The 21,592-nt window shown below is 45.1% G+C and overlaps 1 protein-coding gene and 1 long non-coding RNA gene across 5 annotated transcripts in view; one reads left to right on the forward strand and one right to left on the reverse strand.

Annotated features, from left to right (window-relative positions):
- LOC140735770 (small conductance calcium-activated potassium channel protein 3-like) overlaps positions 1-13,162 on the forward strand; it is a 135,347-nt gene extending 122,185 nt beyond the window's left edge. For 2 of the 3 annotated variants that reach the window (XM_073061240.1, XM_073061238.1), the window contains exons 6-8: positions 484-611; positions 4,040-4,109; positions 11,917-13,162. In XM_073061240.1, the coding sequence (XP_072917341.1) occupies positions 484-611; positions 4,040-4,109; positions 11,917-12,192 (474 nt within the window). In that variant the 3' untranslated portion in view covers positions 12,193-13,162. The remainder of the gene's footprint in view (positions 1-483; positions 612-4,039; positions 4,110-11,916) is intronic. The other variant, XM_073061239.1, reaches the window with a different exon arrangement.
- Positions 1-21,592, reverse strand: part of LOC140735771 (uncharacterized) — a 45,848-nt gene that overhangs the window by 9,589 nt on the left and 14,667 nt on the right. For both annotated transcript variants that reach the window (XR_012100807.1, XR_012100806.1), the window contains one exon: positions 17,483-17,595. This is a non-coding gene — a long non-coding RNA (uncharacterized lncRNA). The remainder of the gene's footprint in view (positions 1-17,482; positions 17,596-21,592) is intronic.

The raw sequence follows: 21,592 nt of genomic DNA on the forward strand, positions 1-21,592 counted from the left end.
GAAAACAGTTGGATGGAAGCTGTCCTTGAGCCTGGTGGTAGGTGCCGTCAGGCTTTTGTACCTTCTGTCCGGTTGGAGAGGAGAGAAGAGAGAACGTCCGGGATGACTTGGGTCTTTGATTTTGCTGACGGCTTTACTGAGGCAGCAACAAGTGTAGATGATGGAAGGGAGGGTGTGACGTGCTGAGCTGTGTCCACAATTCTCTGCAGTCACGTGCAGAGCAGATGTCACATTAAGCTGTTAAGCATCCAGATAGGATGCTTTCTATGATGCATTGATAAAAATTGGTAAGGGCTGAGGGAGACATGCCGATTTTTTTTTTTGCCTCCTGAGGAAGTCAAGGTGTTGGTGAGCTTTCTTGGCTGAGATGTCAACGTGGTTGTACCAGGACAGGTGATGGTCACTCCTAGAAATCTGAGGTATGAGTCTCTTGTGGTTTTCTCCTCTGCTTCTCTGATCTGCTGCCTTCCCTGTGATGAACAGATCAAAAATGCAGCTGCCAATGTTCTGCGGGAGACCTGGCTGATCTACAAGCACACCAAGCTGCTCAAGAAGATCGACCATGCCAAAGTAAGGAAGCACCAAAGGAAGTTCCTGCAGGCAATCCACCAGTGAGTTTGTGGCAATGAACGGTGTGGAGGGAGGGGGGGTGGGGTGTGGGGGGGAGGAGGGGAGGGGAGCCCGCATTCAGTGCACAGGACCATTGGAATGAGATGGAGGCTGGGATCTGAAAGAGGGGGCTGGTGTGGATGTGTATTCCACACACATACACAAAATGATGGAGGAAATCACTAGGCCAGGCAGCATCTGTGGAGATGAAATACTGACACTTCGAGCTGAGACCTTTCATTAGGACTGGAAAGGAAGGGGACAGAAGCCAGAAAAAGGTGGGGGGGAGGGGAAGGAATACAAGAGGGCAAGTGACAGGTGAGACCAGGTGAGGGGAACTGAGGTTACCCTCTCAACTCTTCCCCTCCCCTCACCTCCCTCTGGCTCCCCCTCCTCTTTTCCTTTCCTCCATGGTCCACTGTTCTCTCCTATTCAATTACTTCTTCGGCCCTTTACCTCTTCCGCTATCACCTCCCAGCTTCACACTTAATCCCACTCTTCCCCACCCACCTTGTCTCATCTAAAGCCTGCCACCTTGTACTTCTCCCCCTCTTGCCATCTTCTTATTCTGGTTTGTGCTGGTAAATGGGATTAGATGTATTTAATATGTATTTGATAGCACAGATGAGATGGGCTACTCCTTTCCTTTCCAGTCCTGATGAGGGTCTCGGCCCAAAAAGCCAATTGTTTATTCCCCTCCATTGATGCTGTTTGTTCTATTGAGTTCCTCCTGTGTTTTGAGTGTGTTGCTCTAGATTCCCAGCATCAACAGAATCTCTTGGGTTTACGGTCTGGATATGGGCACTGTTTTGTACAGACAAACACTGTACCTGAATACTGGAGGATTCTTGATGGGGGGGGGGGTCAAGGTTTGGGGTAATAACTGATACGTGTAACCCTCTCACTGGGGCCCATACACAGATTTGGCTCGTTAGCTAACTGCTAAAAGCCACGTAACTCAGTGGTGAGAGGCCGCCGTTCATGAACAATATACGTCTAGGGTCGGTATGATTTGGGGTTCAACCAAACAGGAACATCGTGATGTTCCGCTCAAATAAACCTTGATTTGAGCAAATGTTGGGTAAATCCTGCCCATACACAATTATCGGATATCCAAAAATGACAGATCATGCACCAGCGTAAAATTATAAAGAAAGTATATGTACCAGATTATCAACTTTAACAAACAGTCACAGAAAAAGAAAAGGGGGCATTACAGTTAAACCAGTCCAATGATCACATAAACATTGAAGCTCATACTGGGTACTCGGGGGGGGGGGGGGGGGGGGGGAGGGGGGGAGGCGTCTCTTATTCACACGCTGAACCCACGGTCTGCGTGAAAGCACACGCCACATTCCGAACACCCCTCAAATACCATCTCGAAGGAACTGGATCTCTCTCAGGAGTATTGGCCCTTCCTGCTTGGAGCCATTCATCTGCACAAAGTACTTCCTGCAACAGGGACTCCCCTTCCAATGATATTCAGTGGCATCTTCCCTTGTGCCCCGCTCCAGAAAACTCTTCCCCACAGCTCTCTCTCACATCCCACAACCCTGATTGGCTGGCACACATTTCTAAGTTGGACAACATGGCTCCGTATCTTTAGCTGAAGCCGGAGCATTCTTTCCTGCATGGCACACTGCTTTTACAGAAAACTGCATAGCAGTAGAAATCTTAGCCAGGACATTACAGCTGGAAGGAGAGATCTGCTGGAACCTGTTGATGAAATTCGAGGGGGTATGAGAGGTGTTAGGTATAGGGTAATGTATCGGGCCTACGATCTACCTGCAGTATTCGGGTGATGGTGGCAGCACAGTGGTACAGCTGATGCCTTACCACCCCAGAGATCCCAACCACCAGTGATGTCTGTGTGGAATTTGCACACTCAACCTATGACTGGGTTGGTTTCCACTCACACCCCAGACATGCACAGATTAGTGGGTTAATTGGTGCTGTAAATTGCACCCCCTGGTGTGTGTCTGAGGGGTAGAATTTGGGGAGAGTTAACAAGTTGAGAAGGTGAATAAAAACAGTGGTATAAATGGCTGGTTGGAGGTTGATGTGGACTTGATGGGCCGAAGGGCCATTTTCTGTGCTGTATCTGTCAGATAAGAATTTATCTGAGAGGTTTGTGGGGTCAGGAAATTTATGCTTTGAGTGGGTGTTGGGTTGGGGGATGGGCAGCAAAACTCAAAACACTTAAGAAGGAGCACATGAATTGTCAAGGCAATAGATGTTACAGGCCAGGAGACAGTAAATGGGATTAGAATAGGTGGGTGTTTGATAGCATGGGTGAGATGGGCTGAAAGGTCTGTTTCTGTGCTGTATTACTCTGTGATATAAACAGTGAATCAGATACCCTGGTGTGAGATACTGCTTCTGGTATCTAGCCAGTCAACGTGGTTGGCAGGAACCTTGATGAGTTGGGTAAGATTAACATGAGGTTTGGATATGATGTTATTTGTGTAAATATTCAGTGAAATAAAAAAAAGAAAATGTCGATGATACTTAGCAGGTCTGGCAGCATCCATGGAGAGTGAAACATATTTCACATTTCAAGCTGAAATTAGTAGAAGGTGCAGAGATCAAAGGGAGTATAGATCACACGGGGGAATGTCCACGATAGGGTGAGGCAGACACAGGGATTTGATAGAGGTGTACGAGAGTGGATAGCCAGAGACTTTCTCCCAAGATGGAAATGTCTAATACCAGGATAATTGGAGGAAAGTATAGCGGGGATATCAGAGGTAAATTCTTTACACAGAGAGTGGTTGGTGCACGGACTGCCAGGGGTGGTGGCAGAGGCAGATACATCAGGAGCAATTAAGAAACTCTTAGATGGCCACATGGGCGATAGAAAAGTGGGGAGTTATGTAGGGGGGAAGGGTTAGGGTAGGTTACAAGGTCAGCACAACATCATGGTCTGAGGAATCTGTACTGTGATGTTCTGTGAGAGAGGGGTGGCGAGACAAGGGCCAGAAGTGACTGGTGAACCTAAGGGGTGGGGGGGGGGTGGTGAAGGATGATTTAAAGATTTGCCTTATTAGTGACATGGACATCAAACATAATGAAATGCATCATTTGTGTCATCAAACCACACAGTCCAACGATGTGCTGGGGGCAGCCTGTAAGTGTCTCCACACTCATGCCCACAACTCAGTAACCCTAACCATCTACAGAAGGTGGGAGGAAACTAGAGCACACGGAGGAAATCCATGCGGTCATGGGGAGAATGTACAAACTTCTTACAGGCGGGCGGGGGGGGGGGGGGGTTTCAACTCTGGTGGGCAGAATAAAAGGATGAATGTGAATGATGAGACCCAGCACGGCTTGGATGGGCTGAGTTCCCTCCCTTTATGTTGATGGAAGTGGGGTTGGTGGAGGACGACTGGCAGTCTTGAAGCACTGTGCGTTTCTGTACATCCCACAGGCTTCGCAATGTGAAGATGGAACAGAGGAAACTCAGTGACCAGGCAAACACTCTTGTCGATCTTTCCAAGGTAACATTGGCGAAGGGAAACATTGTGCCTTGCTGGAGTCCTTCCTGCTTCCTGCTCAGAATGTCCCAAAGGGAGTAACACATACAAAATGCTGGAGGAACTCAGCAGGTCAGACAGAATCTATGGAGGGGAATAACAGTCGATGTTTTGGAGCAAGACCCTTCATCAGGACTGTACAGAAAGAGGGAAGAAACCAGGATAAGAAGTTGGAGGGAGGGGAAGGAAGGTAGTAGGTAAAACTGGGTGGGATGGGGGAAAGATGAAGTGAGAAGATGGTGATAGGTGGAAGAGGTAATAGGCTGAAAACAAAGGATTCTGATAGGAGAAGAGAATGGCCCATCGGAAAAAGGGGAGGATGAGGGGCACCAGAGGGAGGTGATAGGAAGGTGAAAAGAGGTAAGAATGGAGCCAGAATGGGGAATGGAATAAGAAGGAAGGGGGAGGGGAGAAATTGATGTTCCAGCGTTTGCAGAATATCTTGCATCCGAAAAAAATGTGTGCCTGTTCAACCGAGGTGCAGCTGCAGTTGTATTGATGGAAACCTGGCAATTTGTTTTCCCAAAGCAAGGTCCTGCAACATGTAACCGGATCGTGAAAGCAATGGCAAACTATGAAGACGAGAGATTCTGCAGATGCGGGACATCTTGAGTAACACAGCCACCCAAAATGCTGGAGGAACTCAGCAGGTCAGGCAGCATTATTGGAAGGGAATATGAAGGGTCTCTGCCTGAAGCTTTGACTGTTTATTCTCCTTCACAGATGCTGCCTGACTTGATGAGTTCCTCTAGCATTTTGTATATGTTGCAGGAAGAGGTGGCATTTTTCCTAGGGTGGGACATCCGTGCTGGAGCAGCCAACCTGTCCCTCAGACTTTCCTCACTGTCATTAGAGCAAGGGCAAGGATCTGGCAGAGGAGCAAGTCTTCTTTCTGTTTTATCTGAGGGTGATAACCTCATAACCTGCACCTGAACCTAAGATGCAGAGGGAGTTAGTGTGTGATTTTAGACTCCTTCCACTTCTCCACTCTTTCTCTTCCCAATACCCCTTGACATCTTCCCTGCTCCCTCCTCCGTTTTCCCCACTCATCCCTTTCCACCCTCCGTTCACCCTTCCCCCTTCAACCCCTCCCTCACCTGTTACCTCTGGCACCCCTCATCTTCTGCTCTGCCTATGACCTCTCCTGCTACTCACACCACCGCTTCTCTGCCTCTACCCCTCCATCTCATTGCCTTCCCTCCCCTCAAAATTCGGCTCCTTCCACTTCTCTCCCTTCCTCCTTCCACTCAATTCCCTTTACACCTTCCCTCCCACTCCTTCCCTCTCTGCCCTCCTACTCCTTCCCTCCCCTCCCCTTCCTTCACCCTCTCCCACCGTCCCTCTCCCCCACCCTCCTTCCCTCCCTCTCTCCTTCCCTACCCTCCCACTCTCCTTCCCTACCCCTCCCCTCATCCCTCCCACCTCCACTCCTTCCCTCCCCCTCCCTCTCCTTCTCTTTGTCTTTTCTCCCTTTCCCTCTCCTCCCCTCCTCCTCCCTGTTCCTCCATTTCTCCCACTCTCCTTGCTTCCCTCTCTCCCTCAACCTCCCTACACCTCCTCTCCCTCTCCTCCCTGCCGTCTTCCCCGGCTCTTCTCTCCATCCCTTCCCTTCCCTCCTTCGGACATTGACCCTGGTCGATCCTCCTCAGCTGACTGGGCAGACATTTGTCGAGGTGCTGGGAAAAGGGTGGTTTTCCCAGCCGGTGATGGAGTGCGCTGTGGGAAGTAGGGAGGGGTCTGCCGTGGCTCAGGGCAGAGAAGGAATGAGCAGGCGGGAATCTGTAGCAACTTTACACTTTCATAGGTTGCAGAAGCAGGCATAATGAGAGGATTATTCTGAAGCTACATAGCAGAATTAAATGAGAGTTAAGAACAAGGTTTAAATTATTAGGGGATTAAATCTGTGTGGCTGCAGCCTCTCAGCCTATGCCAGCCTTAATCCCACCTGCCATTCTATCTCATTACGTTCACCTGTCTGTCGACTCCTTTCACCCCTGCTTTAGGATTGTGGCCATGGTAACCAGCAGGGTTTTTTTTAATCCAATTGCAGATCTTTATTTAATTCAATTAGAAATCCTTTAACAGCCAGCTCAGGGACCGTCTCCAAAATGCAGAGCTCTACCCAACTGCACATCATTTTTAAATTTAAAAAAAAATTAGAGATACAGTATAGTTACAGACCTTTCCAGCCCAATGAGCCCATGCCATCCAATTACACCCATGTGGCCAATTAACCTACTAACTCGTACATCTTTGGGATGGGGGAGGGACCCAGAGCACTCGGAGGAAGTCCATTTAGTCAGGGAGAGAATGTACAAACTTCTTCAAGGCAGTGGTGTGAGTTGGACTCAGTTCACTGGGGTTGTAAAGCATTGTGCTAACTGTCATACTACTGTGCCACCTCCAACCATTTTATTTTAAATGGTCACAAGACCGAGACCATAGTATCTGCAGAAGGTGCTGCCTCAAGAAGGCGATATCCATCATAAAGATCCCCACCATCCAGGCCACATCATCCCAGTAGCCCGCAAGTGTTGCCACACTCCCAGCGCCAGTATAGCATGCCCACAACTTACTAAACTGTAAGTCTTTGCAATGTGGGAGGAAACTGGAGCATGTGGAAGAAACTCACTCAGTCACAGGAGGACATACAAAGCCCAAACAGCGGTGGGAATTGAATCCCAATCTTACAGCCAGTGCCGCTCCAACAGAATCAGATTTTATATACTGACTTATATGCCGTGAACTTTGTTGGCTTGTGGCAGCAGTACAGTAAAGGGCAAAGTCAAGAAAATTACAAAGTAAATCATTCAAATAAAAGGAATGAAGTAGGTTTTATGGACCATACAGAAATCTGATGGCAGAGGGTAAGAAGCTGGACCTCAAACTTTGACTGTGTGTCTTCAGCCTCCTGTACCTCCTTCCTGATAGTAGCAATGACCTTCTTATGAAGGTCGTCAACGGGTATAGTTAAAGCAGAGGTTGGTAGCTTTGTGATTAGTCAGGAGTGTCAACAGTAACAGGGAGAAAGCAGGAGAATGGGATTGAGAAGGAAAATGAATCAACCAAGATTAAATAATGGAGAAGACTGGATGGACTGAATGGTCTAATTCTGCTCCTATGTTTTATGGTCTCATGTCCACGCTGGTGGGGAGGGTTGTGCCCGTGATGGAGCTGGCAGAGCCCTGCAGTGGCTTATGATCCTGTGTGTTTGAGGCTCCATACCAGGCTGTGATATAACCATTCAGAATGCTTCCTCTTTCTATTTAAGGGAACCTTACCCTGAAAATTGTGCAGTTGGTGAACCTCTGTGCATGTTGTTTGTGATGTATACCAATGACTTGATGAAAATGTAGGTGGTCTGTGAAGAAGGTTAGACAGGAATATAGCTCAGTTGCAGATATCAGCAAAGAAATAGCAGATGGAGTTTAACCCAGACAAATGTGAGGTGTTGCACTTTGGAAAGGGGATGAAAACAAAATGTAAAGGTGAAGTATACAGTTAAAAACAAGATCCTTAGCAGGACTGGGATCTTGAAGCAGAGGGAGCTTGAAGTGCAAGTCCTTAGCCTGAAAGTGGTGATGCAAGTAGATAAGGTGGTAAAGAAGATGTACAGCATGCTTACCTTTATCAGTCAAGGTCATTGAATATGAGTCAGGAAGTCATGTCAGGCAATATTTGTAAGCATTGCATGCAGTTCTGATCGTCCCATTACAGGTAGGATCATTACAGATGATGCAGAAGAGGTTCACTACAATGCTGCCTAGATTAGGGTTTTAGCTTTAAGGAGAGGTTGGATATAATTGGATTGTTTTCTTTAGAGTGTCAGAGGCTGAGGAAAGACCCAATAGAGGTTTATAAAATTACATGAGGCATTAATAGCATAGACAAGCAGAGTCTTAATTTGAGTAATATCAGTACCAGAGGAAATAGCTTCCTTTCCAAAATCAGATTTCTGAAAATTTCATGAACACTACCTTATTATTCCTCTTTTGCACTTTTATTATTTGTAACTTACATTAATGTTTATTGTCTCACACTGTCCTGCTGCGCAAAGCAACAAATCCCATTATTTATTTATTAATTTGTTTATTTATTGAGATACAGCGTGGAACAGGTCCGTCCGGCCCTTCAAACCACGCTGCCCAGCGATCCCTGATTTAACCCATCAACTGGTACGTCTTTGAACTGTGGAAGGAAACTGGAGCACCCAGATGAAACCCAGGCGGTCATGGGGATAATGTACCAGACAGCCATGGGAGGGGAGCAGAATTAGGCCATTCAGCCCACTGGGTCTGCTCTGCTATTCCATTAGGAATGATTTATTATCCCTCTCAACTCCATTCTCTTGCCTCCTCTCCATAACCTGTGATGCTCTGACTAATCAAGAGCCTATCAACCTCTGCTTTAAATATACCCAATGACTCGGCCACAGTTGTCTGTGGCAATGAATTCCACAGATTCAGCACCCTCTGGCTAAAGAAATTCCTCCTCAGCTCTGTTCTAAATGGACGTACTTCTATTCTGAGCCTGTGCCCTCTAGTTCTAGACCCTCCCACTACAGGAAACAACCTCTCCATGTCCACTTTATTTAGGCCTTTGAAATATATGAGAATACCCCCTCCCCCCCAATGACAACAGGCCTAGAGCCATCAAATGCTTCTCGTACATTAACCCTTTCATTCCCAGGTTCATTCTTGTGAACCTCCTGTGGACCCTCTATGTCAGCGATAATAAACCTGATTCTGAGAGTGAGGGATGAATGCTGATAGAAGCAGGTTTGATAGCGGTGTTTTCGAGGCATATGAACATGCAGGGATGGATCACGTGTAAGCAGATAGGTAGATTTGGTATCATAGACATTATGGGCCAAAAGGCCCCTTTGTGTTGGACTGTTCTATGTTCAAGAAGACTAATCTCGGCAAAGTGATTCAATCCCTTTCTGGGCACCCGATACATCTGGTGCAGTACTGAGGGTCACACTGTGGACGGTGACTACTGTGGGAGGGGTGGTACTAAAGGTGGGTCACACTGTGGGAGGAGCAGTACTGAGGGATCGTCACACTGAGGGAAGAGATTATTGAGGGAGCACCACACTGTGGGAGAAGGATAATGAGGGAGTTTCGTACAAGGGGAGAGGCAGAACTGAGGGAGTGTAACAATGTGGTTGGAGACATATTTGGGGGTGTCACGCTGTAGGACAGGTGGCACTAAGGGAGCATTGCACTGTGGGTGGAGAGGTACTGCGGGAGAATCGCACTGTGAAAGGGGTGGTACTGAAGAGATGTCACACTGTGTTTGGGACAGTACTGAGAATCCTCTGTCCCTGTCAGACGGACAGTGTTATGGAAGCAAAGCAATACCTGTCACACTTTTTGGATGGCTAGGGGATTTTCCCCATGTTGTAGGATAAGTATTTACCTCTCAGTTAACAAGGCAAGAACAGATTATGTATATATCACTTTACCATGGTGAAAGAATAATTTCTGCTGTGCTTTTCCAGCTGAGATGCATGAGAGGCAGCAGCTGCAGTTGTGCGAATCGCAGGGGTCCACTTGCAGTGGCCACTCTGATGATTGGTATGATATGCACTAATTCAGGACTGAGATCTGAAAGGTACAGAAAGCTTTGTATTTCTTGAACATTTGGTGCCATCATGAGGAATCTCAAAAAATCACAAGCAGCAGACTTGAATTGAAAAATCAGAATCAAAATCAAGTTTATTATTACCTCTCTTTTTCTTTCTCCAATGGTCTGCTCTCCTATCCTATCTGATTCCTTCTTCAGCTCTTTACCTCTTCTGCCTATCACCTCCCAGCTTCTTACTTTATCCCCCCACCTTCTCCCTCATCTGGGTTTACCTATCACCTGCAGCTTATACTCCTTCCCTCCCCCTACCTTCTGCCCCCTTCCTTTCCAGTACTGATGAAGGGGCTCAGCTTGAAATGACAATAGTTTATTCCATTCCACAGATGCTGCTTGAACTGCTGAGTCCCTCCTGCATTTGTGTTTGTTCCTGTGAATTTCCAGCATCTACAGAATCTCATGTGTTTATGATCATGGACACATAGAACACTTCAGGCCCTTCAGCCCTCGACCCTGTACGAACCTTTTAAGCTACTTTTAGATTAATAGAATCCTTCCCTCCCACATAGCTCTCCATTGTTCTTTCATTAATGTGCCTATCGAAGAGTCTCTTAAATGCCTCTAACGTATCTTCCTCTACCACCACACCTGGCAGCACATTCCACGCACCAACCACTCTGTTTAAAAACCTACCTCTGACATCCCCCCATACGCTCATCCAATCACTAAGATTATGCCTCTTTGTATAAGCCATTTTGCCCTGGGGATAAGGTGCTGGCTATCCACTCAAGTTATGCCTTTATTATCTTATACACCTCTATCAACTCATTCCTTCCCTCTAAAGAAAAAAATAGCCCTAGCAAGCTCAATCTTTACTCATAAGAGAAGTTCTCTAATCAGGGGAGTAATTTGATAAATCTCCTCTCCACCCTCTCCAAAGCTGCCATATTCTTCCTACAATGACATAACCAGAACCGAACACAATATTCTAAGCGTGATCCAATCAGAGTTTTTGAGCTGCAACATTACCTTGTAGCTCTTGAACTCAATATCCCCACTAATGAAGGCCAACACACCATGGGCAACCCCATCAACTTGCGTGACAACTTTGAGGGACCACAAGATCCCTGTTCCTCCTCACTATTTAGAATCCTGCCATGAAGATAAAAGCTACAGATGCTGAAAATCTTAAAAGATTAGCTTTATTTGTCACATGTGGTTTGAAACATATAGTGAAATGCATCATTTTGCGTCAACCCTTTTATGAGGATAAGTGAGCTAGGGCTTTTCTCTTTGGAAAGGAGGAGGATGAGAAGTTATTTGATAGAGGTGTACGAGATGGTAAGAGGCATAGATTGTATGGATAGAACTGAGAATATTGCAGCACAGTGCTGACCTTTTATTCTATTCTAAGATCAATCTAACTCTTCTCTCCTCTATCATCCACCGAAGAGTTTCTTAAATGCCCCTGCTGTTTCTGTCTCTAGAATCATCCCCGGTAGGGTGTTCCACTCAGCACTCTCTTTGTAAAGAACTTACCTCTAACATCCCTCTACACTTTCCTCCAATCACATTAAAATTATACTCCTTTGCATTGGCCATTTCTGACCTGGGTAAAAGCCTCTGGCTATCCACTCATCATCTTGTACACCTCTATAGTCACTTCTCATCCTCCTTCGCTTCAAAGAGAAACTCCCTGGTTCATTCAACTGATTTTCATAAGACATCTATTCCAGGCAGCATCCTGGTAAATCTCCTCTGCACCCTCTTTAAAGCTACCACATCCTTCCTATAATGAGGCGACCAGAACTGAATACATATTCCAAGTGTGCTCTAACCAGGGCTGCAGATTACCTCATGGCTCTTGAACTCAGAACTCAACACAGTACTCCAGGTATGGTCTAAGCAGGGTTTTATAGAGCTGCAACATTACTTTGGGGGCTCTTGAAATCACGACAGTCAGAGAGTTCAGTGCAAATGGGTATGTTTTGGTGTCATTGTAGGTGGGTACATGTTGCAGTCAGTGTGATGGACAGTGTAGGTGAGTATGTGTTGGGGTTAGTGCAGGTGACCATTCCAAGATTAGCCTATGGATGGGCATTCCGTGGTTGGCATGAATGGGGGCAGTTCTGCTTTGGCCTTTACACTACCACCGACACTAACTGCCTCTGCTTCTACGGGCCAGATGCAGACCATCATGTATGACCTGATCACGGAGCTGAACGACCGCGGTGAGGACCTGGAGAAGCAGATCCTGAGCCTGGAGGCCAAGCTCGAGGGACTGACCAGCAGCTTGCATGCCCTGCCCGGCCTGATCGCCGAGTCCCTGCGGCAGCAGCAGCATCAGCAGCTCTTGGGCGCCATCGCCGAGGTGGGGGGTGACCCCGCTGACTCCCAGCGCTCCGACAGCCAGCTGGGCCTCAGCTCGGCCTCCTTCCCCACTGGCTCCAGCAGCTGCTAGGGAGCCGGGGAACGGGGAGGTAGTTGGAGCTGGACCGATATGGCTAGACACCTCCCTCACTCCCACCAACTATGCTTCCTCCCCATGCCTCTCCCTCCTAACCTGCCCACTACGGAGGCTGACAGGTGCCAGTGGGGCTTGGCTTCACCGCAGACTGCATTCTTGCTCCAGGGCACCCCCCCCCCAAACCCTTCTCATTCTCACATTCCCCAACCCAACACCCTCAATGCAAGAGAAGGGGCTCCAGAACTGGCTGATTGGGTGGTGGTGGTGGTGGTGGGGGAGGGGGGGGGGAAGAATAACAGACAGAAGCAGCCAAAGAAGGGACCAGAGGATCTGGAGCTGATTTTGGCAAGAATTTACAAGGGACATGGGGTCTGTTCTGCCCTGTGCCCCAAATGGTATTATTTTTTAATGGAAGAAATATAGTAACCAAAAATTAATAAATAGCTCAAGCACAATGGGACTGGCAGGTACCTGAGGCAGGGGATAGTACTGGTGGTGGTGATGATGGGGGGTGGGGGTGGGGGTTGTCTCCCTCTTGTCTAGACTAGGTGAGAGAGAGAGACGAGACCCTAGGTTCAGTCTTGCCTGACGCCAGGATGGATTTCCTGTTCTGGAGGGGATCAAGGGACATGTGGTCTTGAGGACATCATCTACTGCCTGAGGATGGTGTTTGCCCGGAGTCCTGGGGAGAGGGGAGACAAGGCCTGCTCCGGACAACATGAGGAAGTGCCCATCATTCCTCCCTGAATCAAAAGGGTCCCCAAGGAGAAAATCGCTGAATGAAATATGAGGGAAACGCTTAGCTTCTTATTTGTTTCAAATGGATATTATTACGGTGGCGGAACATTAATGTGTCCAGGAGCACATTTTGGCAATGGGATTTGATTTAGGTGGGTGGTGGAGAGGTCATGAGTTGATAGTGAAAGGGAGGCCAATACCGGGACACAAAGAGGTTGGGGTGATTATGGTGGTGGTGGTGGTGGGGGGGGGGGGGGGGGGTGGCGGGAACAGGGGAGTGCAGCACTCCTTTCTTTATAAAAGCCAAGAAGTGCACAATTCAAATGCTGTGGACTGGGGAAAAAATCTACATCTTCCCTTCGCAATGCCACGTTTTTTTATTAATCAAAATGAAAACAGGTGAGATGAGGGATTAAAGTCGTGGAAGAACATCAGGAAGCCGAAGGGGACTGAAGACATTTAGCAGTACCTGTACCATCGGCGATGGGTTCACACCATATGTTAAACCTATCCAGGTTTGACAAGAAGGAAAATTTGCCTATGGCAATGGGTGTCAAAGTGGGTTCTTTTTAAGTGAGTTGGATCCCGCCGGCTCGATGGGGAACCTGAAGCTGGGTGGTTCAGAGATTATCCCTCCTCAGCATCCAGTGAGGAAAGTTTAAAAGCTGCCTCTTAGGATTTTGCTCCAATAGCGGCAACAGAAAATAATGTCAGCTCTGTGGGATAATAGATGGCAAAGCCGATTCAGCCTATCCATACCACTGTCCTTGTCTAATTTCACAAGTGGGCAAAGGGGATCATTGATACAGGGAAGGTGAATGTGGATAGAGATGTTGAAGCTAACAGAGTGAGAAACCACAAGTTATGGCATGGAGGAAATCAGGTAATGGTCAATAGAGGACTATATAATGATAACTTGTTTAGAATTGCACGGCTTACAAGCTAGAATTACCCTAATATTAACTGCCTGGATAACTGTTTGCAATATCCAAATACCCTATCCTTGGTCAGACTCTTAGAGATTTTTTTATTTTTTTATCTGTATGGCAAACTTAAAAGTATTTTAAAAAGTGGTTCAGCCAAGGGTCGGGATTTGATTCATCCCTTCAAGTAAGATTGATTAAAATCAAATTGGAAGTACAAATCTTTGGTCATCTGGAGATGATTTGATTTGAACTGCTTTCTGTGGATTATTCGATGTGTGTCTGTATAAGTTGCTTCCTGTTTTCTGACTGTTATCTATAAAGAGATGGCAGTCAGGACAAAATCAAGATTCAGATTTCTCCTGCAATCTTTCTGATCTACTTGTTGCAGCATCACAATGGGTTACAAATTTGTACACTGGGAGGCAGTGAAGAAATGTACATTTCAAATGACTACTGATTCAGCACAAAGGGAGTCATGTGATGTACACTGCAATGGCTACCAGTCTGGGATGTTGTTGTGAGTCACACAATGTACACTGTAAATGGCTACCAGTCTGGGACAATTGCAGGTCAACTACTGTATAATATAAATATACAGTTATGGGGGGATAAACTTTTGTACAATGCAAATAGTTCCCAATCTTGGATGACAAAATCACTAAAGTACACCATCTGGAACAATGTGATCAGTTATACTTCACTACAAATGGTTATATTTGAGAATTTTGTGTCAACTAATGTACACAACAAATGGCAACCTGTTTGAGACAGTTGGGCATACAAAAGCGTGGGAAGGTGGATGTACGAATTTGTCTCGGCTGAAAATTAACTTGTTTCCCACTCCCTCTAACCTGGCCTGTCCCACTGCTAACCAAGCAGTGCACATATAGACATAAGCAGAATTATGTTATAACATTTGCAAACATCTAATCTGTTGCTTGTTTCTCAGTCAATCAATTTCCATTATCATTTGGTTCGTGGCTTTGTTTTGGTTATATGTGCAGTGTCACTGTACCTGGAATCTGACACCATCTAATCAATGGTTTAAACCTGTTCACTGTGCAAAGTGCCTTGGACTTCAAGCTAAGGGGTCATCAAAATTGAAGGATATTTATTAAACGGCTTCAGAACCTACCAACTGAATCTCTGGCTCTTTATTCATTCTTACAAATTTAACCTGTTTTTATTCAAAGCGTGGTGGCAACAATAGCATTGTAACAGGCCATTCAGCCTACAATATCCACTAGACTAACTAATCCCATCTACCTATATGTGATCGCTCTCTCTCTCCATTCCCTAAATATATATGTTAGCCTAAATATTATATCTGCTTTGATCTCTTTCCCCGGCAGCATGTTCCAGACACCCAACACCCTCTTCAAATCTTCTTTAAACTTTCCCCAGCTTACCTTAAACACATCCCCTCTAGTATTTGACATTTCCATCCTGGGAAAAAGACTGACTGTCTACGACTATCATTTTAGACAGTTATATCAAGTCTCCCTCAGCCTCTGATTCTTCTCAGTCCTTGGTCAGATCTACTCTGGAGTTTAATGCATCCAACCCATGCATCACAGCTTGGCAAGGACACTTTGGCTGTGGCAATGCAGTTTCACTGCACTGCTCCATACCTGTTCCTGTGCTGTACTGTTCTACGCACTGGTGCTAAAAGAGCTCAAGCATAAAGTCTGTTTACACAAGCTTGGCTTGCTGTGCATTGAAGGCGTCGGACAGCAACTGCACTGTCCGTGTCTGCAAAAAGCTGAAGAAAGTGTGAACGCAGTTCAGCTTATCACAGAAACCAGCTTCCCCTCCATGGAGTCTGACTGTACTGCTCACTGCCTTGAGAAAGCCTGCAGCATGATCAAAGACCCCACCCACCCATCTCTTCCTCTCCCACCCAAAACCCTGAAAGGATGTACCACAAGGGTCAAGGACAACTTTGTTTTAAGTTTTAAGACTATCAAATTATTCCCTAGAATGATAACGTGGACTCCTGACCTTACAATCTACCTCATTATGATCTTGCACCACATTCTCTCTGTGTAACTGTTGCAGTTCTGCACTCTGTCATTGCTTTAGCTTGTACTAGCTCAATGCACCTATGTAACATTTTGATCTACGAATATGATCCCCTGGGATCGATGGCTGCCTACGACTCTATATGAACAGAATGTAGGACAAGTTTTCACTGTCACTCGATAAATGTGACAATAACTAACCATTTCCACAAGATCCATACGACATAGGAGCAGAATTAGGCTATTCGGTCCATTGAATCGGTTCTGCTATTCCATCCCATTCCCCTGCCTCCCAGTAACCTTTGATGCCCTGACTAATCAAGAACCTATCAACCTCCTCTTTAAATATATTCAATGACTTGGCCTTCCCAGCCATCGGTGGAAATTAATTTGACAGATTTGCCACCCTCTGGCTAAAAAAAACCTCATCTCTGTTCTAAAGAGATGTCCTATTCTGAGGCTGTGCCGTCTGGTCCTAGACTCCCCCTGTCATTCCAATGATAAGAAAAATTGAACTGAAATAAACAGATAAATGTTTATTTTATTTAGAGATACTGTACAACACAGAATAGGCCCTTCAGGTCAGCAACGCCTGACAACCCTGATTTAACACTTACCTAATCATGGACCTGCCTTTATCTGATCGCCATAACCAGTCAAAGCATATTGTGGAGGAGGATAGTGTGGTGGTTATGATAAAGGCTTAGAAAATCTGAGAAGCAGAAAATGTGGATTTCTTAGAAGTTTGTGTAGATTCAGCATACCACCAAAAACTTTGATAAACATCTATAGATGTACAGTGGAAAATGTCCTAACTGTTGCATCATGGCCTGGATTGGAAACACCAATGCCGAGGAACAGAAATGATGGCTCTGTCCATCACAGGCAAAGCTCTCCCCACCACTGAGTATATTCACATGGAGCATTGCCATCCATCTATAAAGATCCCCACCATCTAGGCCATGATCTCTTTCTGCTATTACAATCAGGTAGGGGGTACAGAAAGCTTAGACCCTTATCACAATCCTGGAGCTGTCAGGCTCCTGAACCAGTGTGGATAACTTCATTCACCACTGCTCTGAAATGATTCTATGGCCCAAAGACTGACTTGCAAGAACTCTTTACAACTCACATTCTTAGCATTATTTTTTTAATTTGCTATTTATCTTTGTCAACCTTTGTATAGTTTTTCATAAATTCTATTACAGTGGATTTCAGTTAATTGGGCCATCAATTTATCGGACAGCCACTTATTTGGGACAGCTCTTAAAGACACAGTGCTGCTTAAATGGGACAGGAGACTGTTGCCAAACAGTTTCTAACTAGCATCTGTCATGTGTGGCCATTGGACACAACCTGATTTAACCCTAGTCTAATCACATATCAATATACAATGACCAATTTATTTACCCAATATGTCTTTGGACTGTGGGAGGAAACTGGAGAACCCAAAGAAAATCCACACATTCCACATGGAGGATGTACAGAGACTACTTTCAGAGGGTTAGTGAGTTGTGGGCATGCTATGTTGGTGTCAGAAGCATGGAGAACAACCAAACGACAGCAAAATAAGCCTTTTCCTCCCTCCCCTCTACTCACCCATGCACAGACAGTCCACCAACCCTAGGTCAGGCCACCTCTGGGCCTCCAGCCTTCATTGGACTTGCAGACATTGGGCTTCAGACTTCCCCCATGGACTTGCAAACCTAGGGCTTTGGAGTTCAAAGTTAAAGAAAATTTATTATCAATGTACCATATATGTTACCATATACTACGTTCAGATTCATTTTCTTACAGGCATTTACAGAAAAATGAAGTACAATAGAATTTTACAACTATACATAAATAGGCCATAAGACAAAGGAGCAGAAGTCACATTCGGCCCATCAAGTCTGCTCCGCCATTTCATCATGAGCTGATCCAATATCTCCCCTTTAGTCCCATTCCCCCGCCTTCTCACCATAACCTTTGATACCCTGACTACTCAGATACCTATCAATCTGTTTTAAATACATCCAATGACCCGGCCTCCACTGCCGCCCATGGCAACAAATTCCACAGATTCACCACCCTCTGGCTAAAAATTTTTTTTCGCATCTCCGTTCTGAATGGGCGCCTTGCAATCCTCAAGTCATGTCCTCTCGTACTGGACTCCCCCACCATGGGAAACAACTTTGCCACATCCACTCTGTCCATGCCTTTCAACATTTGAAATGTTTCTATGAGGGCCCCCCTCATTCTTCTAAACTCCAAGGAGTACAGTCCAAGAGCCGTCAAACCTTCCTCATATGTTAACCCTCTCATTCCTGGAATCATTCTAGTGAATCTTCTCTGAACCCTCTCCAATGTCAGCACATCCTTTCTTAAATAAGGAGCCCAAAACTGCACGCAGTATTCCAAGTGAATAGAAAAAGAATTACAACCAACCAAAGCAGAAAATAAGACAATTAGAAAAAACATTTTTAAATTTTAAAAAAATAATCAACCCATGATTGGCAACCTGTGCTTTTTGGAATTCTATGTGTAATCTTTCTGAAGTGTGGTCTCCACCGAGGTTGCTTGACCCTCTGAGATTCTCCAGCAGTTCCCAACATCTGCAGACCCTTGGGTCTCAAAAATCTTTCTGCCTTCATAACTTTGTACACTCTTTAAATTAACTTTTTTTAAATTGATTTTTTAATGCATTTTCTACAACACTACAAACAAAAAAACCCCAAAAACAAACTAGGAAATTAATACAGTGCAAGTTGAACATACACTAGTAATATAATACAAAATAAGATAATTGAGAAAGCACCCAAGTTGAAGTCATGTAAAGTTAGTATCAACCCCAAGCCCCACAACAACAAAAAACTCCAGACCAACCAAAAACTGTAGAAAATATAAATTAACTTTTTCATGCTAATTTTTATCATGGGTGTTAACAACTGTTTGTGCAGTTCAGAGTCAAAATAACTGTCTTTCACAATGCAAAAAGCGTTGCTAATCACCTGCTTCTCTGGTGAGCCGCTATACAGCAGGGGGAGACAGAGTACCTAAATTGTAATCTACAAACGTTTTCCCAATGTTGATAATCTGATATGAGAGGAGAGTAGCCATGTAGGAAAGGGAGAGAGAGGAAATTAAAACAGATGTGGGGTGATGGGGAGGTGAAGAGAAGGAGTGAGAGGATGTCTAGAATGGAGAATAGAAAAGACATGGACATTGTTCTGTGAAAGGCTTTTTGTAGTTTCAAGCAGTAATGTGGAAAATCCCCAAAACAACAGGGAATTCCATATACACAAGAGATTGTGCAGATACTGTACTGGAAATTTTGAGCAACACACAAAATGCTGGAGGAACTCAGCAAGTCAGGCAACATCTCTGTGAAGGAATCAACAGCGATGTTTCAGGCTGAGACTCTTCATCAGGACTGGAAAAGAAGGGGGCTGAAGCCACATTAAGTGGGTGATGGGGGGAGGGGAAGAAGCACAAGCTGGCAAGCAATAGGTAAAACCAGGTGAGGGGAAAGGTGTGTTAAAGGGGGAGGGGATAAAGTAAAAAGCTGGGCGGTGATATGTGGGAGAGGTAAAGGGCTGAAGGAGGAGGAATCTGATAGGAGAGAAATGGACAAATGAAGAAAGGGAAGGAGGAAGGGAACCAGAAGGAGGAGATGGGCAGGTGAAGAGAAGAGAAACGGTGAGCGATGAACCAGAATGGGGAATAGAAAAATAGAGAAAGAAGGGGGGAGGGTGGAGAAATTACTGGAAATTGGAGAATTTGATGCCATCAGGTTAGAGGCTACCTAGGCAGAATATGAGGTAGTGTCCCTCCAACCTGAGATTGACCTCATCGTGGCAGTAGAAGGAATACTGTATAAAGTTTTTGCAAACTTTCCCCATAACTTAACCCTGTTTAAGGCCTGGCATGACTAGTATAGGAAATGAAAATCTGAGTTGAGGCCAAGATTAGATCAATTGTTATCTTATTGAGTAGCCTAGAGGACATGATTTAGATATAAAATTGAAAACACACATGAGACAAAAATACCTAACTATAGTTTTCAACCAACCTAATCCTTTCTGTAGTATAAAACTCTCTAACATATTTGAGATTGAAACATTAACTATTGATATTGAACATGCAGTAATACAAAACATGTCATTCACCACCAGAATAAAACACAGAGACACACTGACCTGAAAAGATACTGTACATCCAACCCTAACTGAACCTATTGCACTTGGGCTGGGGAACCAGCTTCTAGAATATCCTAATCCTGCTTGTTTTTTCCTTACATAGTCTTTGTTGTCAGTCACATACACTCAGTGGCCACTTTATTAGGTACCTAATAAAGCACACAGAGTGCACCTTCATGGTCTTCTGCTGCTGTAAGATGCAGCACGATCCACTGCAAACTTCAGTGTGTTGTGCCTTCAGAAACACTCTTCTGCCCGTTACTGTTCTACTTGAGTTATTGTCACCTTCCCGACAGCTTGAACCAGTGTGACCATTCTTCTCAGACCTCTCTCATTAACAAAACGTTTCTGCCAATGCAACTGCCATTCATTGGATTATTTTTGATTTTTGCACCAGTTTCTGTAAACTCTCGAGAACGTTGTGTGCACAAATCCTAAGAAATCAGTAAATTCTGAGGTACTCAAACCAACAATAATTTCTACAGTCAAGTCACTTAGATCACATTTTTTTCCTCATTCTGAAGTTTGGTCTGAACAACAACAGACCATGTCTGCGTGCTTTTATGCACTGAGTTGTTGCCACATGATTGGCTGATTAGATATTTTCATTAATGAGCTGGTGAACCTAATAAAGTGACCACTGAGTTTATGGAGCTTAAACTATTGATAAAATTTGACTAGATGGACACAAGAAATAATTTCCTCTGATTGGGAGGAGAAAGGAGAGTGGGATGAATGGTGATTTCTGTGGCAAGGGATTACAATATTATTGGAGCTAAGTTATTAAGGAGTGAAATGAGGAACAACTCAGAATCAGAATCAGGTTTAATATCACTGGCAGACATTGTGAAATTCTCGTTTTTCAGCAGTAGTACAGTGCAATACATAATAAAAGACAATAAATTACAGTGATATTACAAGAACATAAGAAATCGGAGCAGGAGTAGGCCACCTGGCCCGTCGAGCTTGCTCTGCCATTTAATAAGATCATGGTAGATCTGACCATGGACTCATCTCCACCTACATGATTTTCCCCCATAACCCTTAATTCCCCTAATATGCAAAAAGCTATCCAACCTCATCTTAAATATATTTATTGATGTAGCCTCCACTGCTTCACTGGGCAGAGAATTCCACAGATTCACCACTCTCTGGGAAAAGTAGTTCCTCCTCATCTCCATCCTAAATCTACTCCCCTGAATCTTGATGCTTTGTCTCCTAGTTCTAGTCTCACCTACCAGTGAAAACAACTTTCCTGCCTCTATCTTACCTCTACCTTTCATAATTTTATATGTTTCTATAAGCTCTCCTCTCATCCTGAATTCCAGCAAATACAGACCCAGGTGACTCAATCTCTCCTCATAGTCTAGCCCCCTCATCTCTGGAATCAACCTGGTGAACCTCCTCTGCACTGCCTCCAAAGCCAAAGTATATGCTTCCTCAAGTAAGGAGACCAGAACGGCATGCAGCACTCCAGGTGTGGCCTCACCAGTACCCTGTACAGTTACAGCATAACCTCTCTGCTCTTAAA

Source organism: Hemitrygon akajei, chromosome 11 (assembly GCF_048418815.1).
Source record: "Hemitrygon akajei chromosome 11, sHemAka1.3, whole genome shotgun sequence".
Lineage (NCBI taxonomy): Eukaryota > Metazoa > Chordata > Chondrichthyes > Myliobatiformes > Dasyatidae > Hemitrygon > Hemitrygon akajei.